Below are 12,710 nucleotides of genomic sequence, written 5' to 3' on the forward strand. Positions count from 1 at the left end.
CTCCTCACGGCCTCTTCACCAAGTCACATCAAGGCGTTGCGTCCCCTTTCCTTTCCTGTTCAATGGCTGAAACAGAAGACAGGAAGACATGCATGTCAGTGCACACACCTGTATGGAGATTTGAATGTGAGTTGGGCTCCGGTGGTGTGTGGTTGCATTGCAGAGACGATACAGTGTCTGTCCCGGATGGTACCCTGTTCCCTATATAGTGCACTACTTTGACCTGGGCCTAAAGGGAGAGAGTAATGTTGCTGATTCAGTGATTTGTAGTAGACATGTGTTTGTATACTGCAGGCCTAAAGGAAGGTTGACAGCGGTCGAACTGACCACCTATGAGAGAGGGCGAGATCCACAAAGAATTAGAAAACAAACCCGATTTTGATAAACTGCCATATCTACTGGGTGAAATACCACAGTGTGCCATCACAGCAGCAATATGTGTGACCTGTTGCCATAAGAAAAGGGCAACCAGTGAAGAACAAACACCATTGTAAATACAACACATATGTATGTTTATTTATTTTCCCTTTTGTACTTTAACTATTTGCACATCGTTACAAGACTGTATATATACATAATATGACATTTGAAATGTCTTTATTCTTTTGGAACTTCTATGAGTGTAAAGTTTACTGTTCATTTTTATTGTTTATTTCACTTTTGTACATTATCTAGTTCACCTACTTTGGCAATGTTAAAGAGAGAGAGAGAGAGAGAGAGAGAGAGAGAGAGAGAGAGAGAGAGAGAGAGAGAGAGACAGAGAGAGAGAGAGAGAGAGAGACAGAGAGAGAGAGAGAGAGAGAGAGAGAGAGAGAGAGAGAGAGAGAGAGAGAGAGAGAGAGAGAGAGAGAGAGAGAGAGAGAGAGACAGAGAGAGAGAGAGAGACAGAGACAGAGAGAGAGAGACAGAGAGAGAGAGACAGAGAGAGAGAGAGAGAGAGAGAGAGAGAACTGCAGAGACAAACCTTCTCCTACGACACCCTTTAGAACACATGATCACTCACTCTCTTTGGTTGGCAGGGGGTTCTTTTCTATCGTCTCAGTCTTCTTCAGTTTGGTCTTGTCGAAGCAGGTGATCTCTGTCAGGTCAGGTTTGTCAGACATAGTTGCTGTGAAGGAGAGAGAGAGAGAGATGGAGCAGGGAGAGAGAGAGATGGAGTAGGGAGGGATAGAGGGAGATGGAGCAGGGAGGGAGAGAGAGATGGAGCAGGGAGGGATAGAGAGAGATGGAGTAGGGAGGGATAGAGAGAGATGGAGCAGGGAGGTATAGAGAGATGGAGCAGGGAGAGAGAGAGAGATGGAGCAGGGAGGGATAGAGAGATGGAGCAGGGAGGGAGAGAGGGAGATGGAGCAGGGAGAGAGAAATCATCATGTGTCAGTTATTTAACCTTGGCTGGTCCCTGTAAGACCAGCTGACAAATAAGCTACACAGGCAGAATCTTGCGTTGGGAACGTTGGCACCCACACACCTCCCCTTTCCTCTCATCTAGGATGACACCATCCATTCTGCCTCCAACATGACACCATCCATTCTGCCTCCAACATGACACCATCCATTCTGCCTCCAACATGACACCATCCATTCTGCCTCCGACATGACACCATCCATTCTGCCTCCGACATGACACCATCCATTCTGCCTCTGACATGACACCATCCATTCTGCCTCCAACATGACACCATCCATTCTGCCTCCAACATGACACCATCCATCCATTCTGCCTCTAACATGACACCATCCATTCTGCCTCCAACATGACACCATCCATTCTGCCTCCAACATGACACCATCCATTCTGCCTCTAACATGACACCATCCGTTCTGCCTCCAACATGACACCATCCATTCTGCCTCCAACATGACACCATCCATTCTGCCTCCAACATGACACCAGCCATTCTGCCTCCAACATGACACCAGCCATTCTGCCTCCAACATGACACCAGCCATTCTGCCTCCAGCATGACACCATCCATTCTGCCTCCAGCATGACACCATCCATTCTGCCTCCAACATGACACCATCCATTCTGCCTCCAACATGACACCATCCATTCTGCCTCCAATATGACACCAGCCATTCTGCCTCCAACATGACACCATCCATTCTGCATCTAACATGACACCATCCATTCTGCCTCCAACATGACGCCAGCCATTCTGCCTCCAACATGACGCCAGCCATTCTGCCTCCAACATGACACCATTCATTCTGCCTCTAACATGACACCATCCATTCTGCCTCCAGCATGACACCATCCATTCTGCCTCCAACATGACACCATCCATTCTGCCTCTAACATGACACCATCCATTCTGCCTCCAGCATGACACCATCCATTCTGCCTCCAACATGACACCATCCATTCTGCATCCAACATGACACCATCCATTCTGCCTCCAAACATTCATTCTGCCTCCAACATGACACCATCCATTCTGCCTCCAACATGACACCAGCCATTCTGCCTCCAACATGACACCATCCATTCTGCCTCTAACATGACACCATCCATTCTGCCATGACGCCAGCCATTCTGCCTCCAACACCAGCCATTCTGCCTCCAACATGACACCATCCATTCTGCCTCTAACATGACACCATCCATTCTGCCTCCAGCATGACACCAGCCATTCTGCCTCCAACATGACACCATCCATTCTGCCTCTAACATGACACCATCCATTCTGCCTCCAACATGACACCATCCATTCTGCCTCCAACATGACACCATCCATTCTGCCTCCAACATGACACCATCCATTCTGCCTCCAACATGACACCATTCACCAGCCATTCTGCCTCCAACGTGACACCATCCATTCTGCCTCCAACGTGACACCATCCATTCTGCCTACCCTGCTCTTTCTTTCTCTCTCTCTCTCTCTCTCTCTCTCTCTCTCTCTCTCTCTCTCTCTCTCTCTATTCACCTTCTAATCTCTACATCCTTGCCATCTTGTCTCTTCCTGAGTCTCAGCACTGTTCCACGATATTAAAATGCACTCCTGGCTAGCATTGCCCCTTTCATAGCCCAGCCCTACCTCAGCCCCATCCCAGCCCTAGTTCAGCCCCATCCCAGCCCTACCTCAGCCCCATCCCAGCCCTAGTTCAGCCCCATCCCAGCCCTAGTTCAGCCCCATCCCAGCCCTAGTTCAGCCCCTTCCCAGCCCTAGTTCAGCCCATCCGAGCCCTAGTTCAGGCCCATCCCAGCCCTACCTCAGCCCCCATCCCAGCCCTACCTCAGCCCCATCCCAGTCTAGTTCATCCCCATCCCAGCCCTACCTCAGCCTCAACCCCAGCCCTAGTTCTGCCCCATCCCAGCCCTAGCTCAGCCTCAACCCCAGCCCTAGCTCAGCTCCATCCCAGCCCTAGCTCAGCCCCACCCCATCCCTACCTCAGCTCCATCCCATCCCTACCTCAGCCCCATCCCAGCCCTATCTCAGCCCCATCCCAGCCCTAGTTCAGGCCCATCCCAGCCCTATTTCAGCCCCATTCCAGCCCTAGCTCAGCTCCATCCCAGCCCTAGCTCAGCTCTATCCCAGCCCTAGCTCAGCTCCATCCCAGCCCTAGTTCAGCCCCAGACCAACTCAACTCAGTCCTGCCTTGCTCACTTCATAACCCTGCTCTACTCAAATCCTACCACAGCACCTCTTACTCTCTCCATCTATCTTTTAATTAATTAATTCTCTTTATCCTTCCATCCCTCCATCAGATCAGTACACTTCAGTGTTCAGCCACAACCCAGATCCTTTGTTTCAGTACACAGAGACAAAGCAAAATGAATAAAAATGGGATGAGAGAGAGAGAGCGAGAGAGAGGAGAGAGACTGAGGCTTACCTTTGTTCCACACAGCAGTGTGCTTTAATCCTCCAGGGCAAGGTTGGAAAGAGATGGTGGTAGACAAGGCTGTGAGTGTCTTCCGGTTTCTGCACGTTTAGGTCTGCACCAGGGTGTTGGTTTAAGAGAGAAAAAGGGAGGAGGGAGGAGGGGAGATGGGTAGGAGGGGAGGAGGGAGAAACTGAGAGGGAGGGGGAGAGAGGAAGCACTAAAAGATAGGCAGAGAGAGAGAGAGAGAGCGAGAGAGAGAGAGAACGATAAGTCTGTCGTCTCCCTTCTCTTTCTCCATCTAGTTAATATTCATGTTCTCCAGGGAAGACACTGGTGGACGGGCCAACCAGCAGCAGGCTGTCGTGCTGTGCTGAACTGCTCATGAAGATAGCATATGATGCACTATTTAATCAATGCACTGAGGTGATTTTGGGGTATTGGCATTCTGAGGTTAGGGACAGATGACGTAACACTGGAATGTCTCAAAATATAATTATTTATTTATTTTTCACAAGTAAAATAATTCAATTGGTTTTGATAATACATATGGTGGAAAGGTGGCCCTTTTCTAAATACTGTCTTTTGTCTGTACAGTATACTATTTTCTAATATTTTTCCTTCATGGATGAATGTTTTCCTTCTAAATGGCACCCTATTCCCTTTATACCAGGGCCAATGGTGTTCTGGTCAAAATTAGGGCACTATATAGGGAATAGTGTACCGTGTCTGAACAGACCCATTAGAAGGAGTCAGCCAGTAGGAATGAACCCTCTGTACACAGCACATACACTACATCCATTAGCTGACATCATACCTTCTTTGATTAAAACCCTTATATCTCCCAGAGGATTGTATTACAGGCTGTTTTCATACGGCATGGCTGGACAGGGCCCCTGCTCATGTCTATTTTAGAACAGGCTGCTCACTCATATCTCTCCAACCATTGAAACAGTGGATCAAAATAAGACATGACTCATTTATAGCAGGACCTTGGTTTTTGACATTTGGTGACACACACACACACACACACACACACACACACACACACACACACACACACACACACACACACACACACACACACACACACACACACACACACACACACACACACACACACACACACACACACACACACACACACACACACACACACACACACACCGCCTACTCCAGGATGGGAACAGGTCTGTTTGGTAGTATCCTCCAGGGTCATACAGTACGTTGTGATATGTGTGGTGATTGTGCTTGATGTCCTGGGTAGGCAAGGTGATTGGTGGTTTACCATAATTGTGAAATCATCAATGAGTCATGGATCTGAGTCCCAAATGGCACCCTATGTCATATGGGGAATAATGAACCCTGTTCAAAAGTAGTGCACTATGTAGGGAATAGGGTGCCATTTGGGACACAACTTATTGCCCAGCCACAACTTATTGCCTAGCCACAGAGGTGCACACTAGCAGTCTGCAGTGCCCTCTAGTGGTCATTGTGTACACAAATGTACAGCTCCTAACTCACTTTCAAATCTAATTTTATTTGTCACATGCTCTGAATACATTTGGTGTAGACTTTACCATGAAATGTTTACTTACAAGCCCTTAAGCAACAATACAGAGTTTAGTAATAGTAACACAGGAAGTATAAAATACACAGGAATTGTGCTATATACAAGGAGTACCAGTACCAGATCAATGTGGAGCTATATACAGGAAGTACCAGTTCCAGATCAATGTGGAGCTATATACAAGGAGTACCAGTACCAGATCAATGTGGAGCTATATACAGGAAGTACCAGTTCCAGATCAATGTGGAGCTATATACAAGGAGTACCAGTACCAGATCAATGTGGAGCTATATACAGGAAGTACCAGTTCCAGATCAATGTGGAGCTATATACAAGGAGTACCAGTACCAGATCAATGTGGAGCTATATACAGGAAGTACCAGTTCCAGATCAATGTGGAGCTATATACAAGGAGTACCAGTACCAGATCAATGTGGAGCTATATACAGGAAGTACCAGTTCCAGATCAATGTGGAGCTATATACAGGGAGTGCCAGTACCAGATCAATGTGGAGCTATATACAGGAAGTACCAGTACCAGATCAATGTGGAGCTATATACAGGAAGTACCAGTACCAGATCAATGTGGAGCTATATACAGAGTGTACCAGTACCAGATCAATGTGGAGCTATATACAGGAAGTACCAGTACCAGATCAATGTGGAGCTATATACAGGAAGTACCAGTACCAGATCAATGTGGAGCTATATACAGGAAGTACCAGTACCAGATCAATGTGGAGCTATATACAGGGTGTACCAGTACCAGATCAATGTGGAGCTATATACAGGGAGTGCCAGTACCAGATCAATGTGGAGCTATATACAGGAAGTACCAGTACCAGATCAATGTGGAGCTATATACAGGGTGTACCAGTACCAGATCAATGTGGAGCTATATACAGGAAGTACCAGTACCAGATCAATGTGGAGCTATATACAGGGTGTACCAGTACCAGATCAATGTGGAGCTATATACAGGGAGTACCAGTACCAGATCAATGTGGAGCTATATACAGGGAGTACAAGTACCAGATTAATGTGGAGCTATATACAGGGAGTGCCAGAAGCATGTAGATATAGATATGTAGATAGATATGTAGGGTAATGTGACTAGACATCAGGATAGATAATAATAAGGTATTTGAGGTAGATATGTACATGAAGGCAGGGTAAAGTGACTAGACATCAGGATAGATAATAATCAGGTATTTGAGGTAGATATGTACATGAAGGCAGGATAAAGTGACTAGATGTAACAATTTCATCTTCATCAGATGAGGAGTAGGAAGGACTGGACCAAAACGTGGCTTGGTAAGTGTCCATGATTATGTATTATAACAGAACACAAAAATACAAAATAACAAAGTGAATGTAAGAAATTAAAATCAAAACAGTCCTGAAAGGTGAAAACACAAAACAGGAAACAACTACCCACAAACACCAGGTGGGAAAAGGCTACCTAAGTATGCTTCTCAATCAGAGACAACGATAGACAGCTGTCTCTGATTAGGAACCATACCAGGCCAAACACATAGAAAAGAAAACATAGAAAAACAACATAGAATGCCCACCCCAATTCACACCCCGACCTAACCAAAATAGAGACATAAAAAAGGAACTAAGGTCAGGGCGTGACACTAGACATCAGGATAGATAATAATAAGGTATTTTAGGTAGATATGTACATGAAGGCAGGGTAAAGTGACTAGGCATCAGGATAGATAATAAGGTATTTGAGGTAGATATGTACATGAAGGCAGGGTAAAGTGACTAGACATCAGGATAGGTAATAATCAGGTATTTGAGGTAGATATGTACATGAAGGCAGGGTAAAGTGACTAGACATCAGGATAGATAATAATCAGGTATTTGAGGTAGATATGTACATGAAGGCAGGGTAAAGTGACTAGGCATCAGGACAGATAATAATAAGGTATTTGAGGTAGATATGTACATGAGGGCAGGGTAAAGTGACTGGTCATCAGGATAGATAATAATCAGGTATTTGAGGTAGATATGTACATGAGGGCAGGGTAAAGTGACTGGTCATCAGGATAGATAATAATAAGGTATTTGAGGTAGATATGTACATGAAGGCAGGGTAAAGTGACTAGGCATCAGGACAGATAATAATCAGGTATTTGAGGTAGATATGTACATGAGGGCAGGGTAAAGTGACTAGGCATCAGGATAGATAATAATAAGGTATTTGAGGTAGATATGTACATGAAGGCAGGGTAAAGTGACTAGACATCAGGATAGATAATAATAAGGTATTTGAGGTAGATATGTACATGAGGGCAGGGTAAAGTGACTAGGCATCAGGATAGATAATAATAAGGTATTTGAGGTAGATATGTACATGAAGGCAGGGTAAAGTGACTAGGCATCAGGATAGATAATAATAAGGTATTTGAGGTAGATATGTACATTTGACTAGGCATCAGGATAGATAATAATAAGGTATTTGAGGTAGATATGTACATGAAGGCAGGGTAAAGTGACTAGACATCAGGATAGATAATAATAAGGTATTTGAGGTAGATATGTACATGAAGGCAGGGTAAAGTGACTAGACATCAGGATAGATAATAATAAGGTATTTGAGGTAGATATGTACATGAGGGCAGGGTAAAGTGACTAGACATCAGGATAGATAATAATAAGGTATTTGAGGTAGATATGTACATGAAGGCAGGGTAAAGTGACTAGACATCAGGATAGGTAATAAGAGTAAAATAAAGAACAGTTTAGCAGCAGCATATGAGTATTAAAGTGAATGTGTGTTTGTGATGTGTGTGTGTTTGTGTGTATGTATGTCGTGTATGTGAATGTGTGTGGGTTTTGCGTGGGAGCGTCAATGTAGTGTGTGTGAGTGTGTGTGTGTGTATAAACTGTATAGTGAGTGTGCGCAGGGTAGAGTCAGTGCAGACAGTTTGAGTACCATTAATGGACTATTTAGCAGTCTTATGGCTTGGGGGTAGAAGCTGTCTCAGAGCCTGCCTGCCTGATACAGAGTTCCTGTTTGGCAGGGAGCTCGGTGCCGCTGACGTACTGGGCTGTCCACAACACCCTCTAGCGCTTTGCAGTCAAGGGCAGTGTATTTGCCATACCAAGCGGTGACGCAGCCAGTCAAGGGCAGTGCATTTGCCATACCAAGCGGTGACGCAGCCAGTCAAGGGCAGTGCATTTGCCATACCAAGCGGTGATGCAGCCAGTCAAGGGCAGTGCATTTGCCATACCAAGCGGTGATGCAGCCAGTCAAGGGCAGTGCATTTGCCATACCAAGCGGTGATGCAGCCAGTCAAGGGCAGTGCATTTGCCATACCAAGCGGTGACGCAGCCAGTCAAGGGCAGTGCATTTGCCATACCAAGCGGTGATGCAGCCTGTCAAGGGCAGTGCATTTGCCATACCAAGCGGTGATGCAGCCTGTCAAGGGCAGTGCATTTGCCATACCAAGCGGTGATGCAGCCTGTCAAGGGCAGTGCATTTGCCATACCAAGCGGTGATGCAGCCAGTCAAGGGCAGTGCATTTGCCATACCAAGCGGTGATGCAGCCAGTCAAGGGCAGTGCATTTGCCATACCAAGCGGTGATGCAGCCAGTCAAGGGCAGTGCATTTGCCATACCAAGCGGTGATGCAGCCAGTCAAGGGCAGTGCATTTGCCATACCAAGCGGTGACGCAGCCAGTCAAGGGCAGTGCATTTGCCATACCAAGCGGTGATGCAGCCAGTCAAGGGCAGTGCATTTGCCATACCAAGCGGTGATGCAGCCAGTCAAGGGCAGTACATTTGCCATACCAAGCGGTGACGCAGCCAGTCAAGGGCAGTGCATTTGCCATACCAAGCGGTGATGCAGCCAGTCAAGGGCAGTGCATTTGCCATACCAAGCGGTGATGCAGCCAGTCAAGGGCAGTGCATTTGCCATACCAAGCGGTGACGCAGCCAGTCAAGGGCAGTACATTTGCCATACCAAGCGGTGACGCAGCCAGTCAAGATGCTCTCGATGCTGCAGCTGTATTACTTTTTGAGGTTCCGAGGGCCCCATGCCAAATCTTTTCACCCTCCTGAGGGGGCTCTCATGAGGACTGCCACAGGAAAGGAAGACCCAGAGTTACCTCTTCTGCAGAGGATAAGTTCATTAGAGTTCACTGGACCTCAAAGTGCAGCCCAAATAAATGCTTCACAGAGTTTAAGTATCAGACACATCTCAATATCAACTGTTCAGAGGAGACTGCGTAAATCAGGCCTTCATGGTTGAATTACTGCAAAGAGACCACTGCTAAAGGACACCAATAATAAGAAGAGACTTGCTTGGGCCAAGAAACACGAGCAATGGACATTAGACCGGTGGAAATCTGTCCTTTGGTCTGATGAGTCCAAATTTGAGATTTTTGGTTCCAACTGCTGTGTCTTTGTGAGACTCCGAGTAGGTGAACGGGTGATCTCTGCATTTGTGGTTCCCACCATGAAGCATGGAGGTGTGGGGGCGCTTTGCTGGTGACACTGTCTGTCATTTGTTTAGAATTCAAGGCACACTTTAACAGCATGGTACCACAGTATTATGCAGCGATACACCATCCCATCTGGTTTGCGCTTAGTGGGACTATCATTTGTTTTTCAACAGGACAAGGACACAACACACCTTCAGGCTGTGTAAGGGCTATTTGACCAAGAAGGAGAGTGATGGAGTGCTGCATCAGATGACCTGGCCTCCACAATCACCCGACCTCAACCCAATTGTGATGGTTTGGGATGAGTTGGACCGCAGAGTGAAGGAAAGCAAAGTGAAGTGCTCAGCATATGTGGGAACCCCTTCCAGACTGTTGGAAAAGCATTCCAGTGACTACCTCATGAAGCTGGTTGAGAGAATGCCAAGAGTGTGCAAAGCTGTCATCAAGGCAAAGGTTGGCTACTTTGAAGAATCTCAAATCTAAAATATATTTCGATTTGTTTAACACATTTTTTGGTTACTACATGATTCCATGTGTAGTTTTTCATAGTTTTGATGTCTTCACTATTATTCTACAATATAGTAAAGATAAAGAAAAACCTTTGAATGAGTAGATGTGCCCCTAAAAATAATCATTCAGTTAATAAAACTGCATACAAACATGGTTTCTTTTTTTTTAAGGCAGCTCCAAAATGCAGGTGTTCAGCCTAGCTTAGTGTTTTCTGTGGTGGTGGGGCAGCCAGCATAAAATACTTGGTAATGTTATCTAGTTGCGAGGTGATTTGCTCTGTGTTCTGCCTCTCATGGGGACACTATGTCACTGCAAAATCCATGGGGAGATCTCCAAAATTCAAGTCCCTTGGGTGCTGGCATAGAGTTACATTAGAAGTGCCCATCCAAGAAGGCTCAATGTCATTGGCCACAAAATGACGTAAAATCACATTAAATCTACCGTAGCTTTGATTGGAATGATCATGTTAACATAATACTTTCAAAATCTTAGCTAGCAGTCATCATCATGAATTAAATCGACAATCTACTGGCAAATCCTTTTCAATCCTTGTCATATGCAGATAAATAATAAAGAGAAATTATAGATAAAACGTATCAGTGCTCATCAGCCATTGGACATAAACATTACCCAACAAGTTAGATATCACTAATTCAACAATGAGTGGTTTGGAAGGAATCAGTGGCTAACTGCAAGTGTTGCAAAGCCATCACTAGCCTGCTATTCAGTGGAGTTGGTGTGTGGTCCAAGTCTGGGTTTAAGGGTCTCTTTTTCCAAGCTTAAAAGGATAAACATTTAACACTATGGGCCAGAAAAGGTCAATCCAGCATGACTTCTGCCACATTCAAAACAACTGGAAAATCTCAGACTTCAGTGAGTTCAAGACAACAGGGAACTCTGAGAAAAAAACTAGCTCCGACTGGGAAAAAACAATCTCCGACTCGGAATTCAAAGTTGGGAACTCAGGCCTCTTTCTAGAGCTCCAACCTGAAGATCACTGACAACGTGATTCAACCTTTCAGAGATCCCAGTTGTCTTGAAAGCATCATAAACCAAGAAAATGCCAAAAGTTGTACAACATTTGCCCATAATAAGGACTGCTGCGCTACATTCCTGTTCAAGTGAGCACAGCACAACATGGTGAGTCCAAAAATGTATTGTATGCTGCTGCATAAATGATGTAATATGCCAGGGAGATATGTATACTGTAGCTAAGAAAGTAATACTAAGTGTATGTTTTTGTAGCAAGCTGTTAGTAGCCCATGTGCCTCATCCTAATTATTTGGTCCCTTTCCCTCTCATAACTTAGCCTACTGTTCTGACTTGGTGGTGCACATGTAGCCTATAGCCTGTTTTAGAGAAATGGAATCATTGAATATTGTAAGAGCTTTCATTGTCTGCTTATATGCCCCCTTTATTTGTCCTACAGTTCTGACTTGGTGTATAAGGGAGAATATTGTAAGAATGGCCCATATTCTGAATTCTGTCGCTGTACATTTCAAAAGTGCTGAACAAAAAGTTATTTTGACTACGTCCATCCTAGCTCGCTCATTCATGTCTTAATTTAAATTAGAGATTGCCTCTTATCTGCTCATCATCCCCTTATGCAATATCGTCGTCCCCTTAGCCATATCAGCTATGTTTTTTTTAAAGACAGTAAATGAGACTGAATGAACTGTTTTGCTGCCAGACAAGGCTCCACTAATAGCCAGGAAAAGAAAGCTCTGCTGTTGGGACAGCTCTATGTAGTTTTTGTGTAGAGATTGTTTTGAAGTCTGTGAAAGCTTTTATGAGTGTGTGTGTGTGTCTGTATACAGTATGTGTGTGTGTGTGTGTGTGTGTGTGTGTGTGTGTGGACGGAAGAGGAAACTGGCTGTGATCTTCACTCTGTGTTCAGTCTCTCCCATTAACCTTTGTGTTGTAAATGTTAACATTGATGAAAGCTTCACTACATAAAGGTCAGTCTGACCAATAGAAATGACCTGTCATAAAAATCTGCAGCAAGTCATTGAAGATCCTAACAAACATCTAAACTTGTTTTAATTAAAGTAGTCTGTTATTTATCTCAAAGAACCCAGTGTCTGATTCATGATGTTTCATAGCAGTGGTGAAACGACATGGTCTGTAGCATGTAGAAGGTGCATGACTGAGTTAGGTGCTTTATAAATGTTAGGCCTACTTGGGCGGTTGTGGGTTTTGAAGGTGGAATGTCTATGAATGGCCACACGGCTTCAGCAGGGGTTTAAGGTGGTATACCTATGAATGGCCACACGGCTGCAGCAGGGATTTAAGGTGGTATACCTATGAATGGCCACACGGCTGCAGCAGGGATTTAAGGTGGTATACCT

General features: G+C 45.1%; 1 protein-coding gene across 1 annotated transcript; it reads right to left on the reverse strand.

Moving 5' to 3' along the window:
- LOC121840376 (thymosin beta-like) lies at nucleotides 1–4,020 on the reverse strand. The gene is made up of 3 exons (XM_042303301.1): nucleotides 3,838–4,020; nucleotides 1,004–1,108; nucleotides 1–66 (listed from the first exon to the last, which is right to left on the reverse strand). Exons 2-3 carry the CDS (start codon nucleotides 1,101–1,103, stop codon nucleotides 29–31), a joined length of 138 nt encoding a protein of 45 aa, XP_042159235.1. The 5' UTR covers nucleotides 1,104–1,108; nucleotides 3,838–4,020; the 3' UTR covers nucleotides 1–28.
- Nucleotides 4,021–12,710: the final 8,690 nt, after the last annotated feature.

This window comes from Oncorhynchus tshawytscha, linkage group LG21 (assembly GCF_018296145.1).
Source record: "Oncorhynchus tshawytscha isolate Ot180627B linkage group LG21, Otsh_v2.0, whole genome shotgun sequence".
NCBI classification, from domain to species: Eukaryota; Metazoa; Chordata; class Actinopteri; order Salmoniformes; family Salmonidae; genus Oncorhynchus; species Oncorhynchus tshawytscha.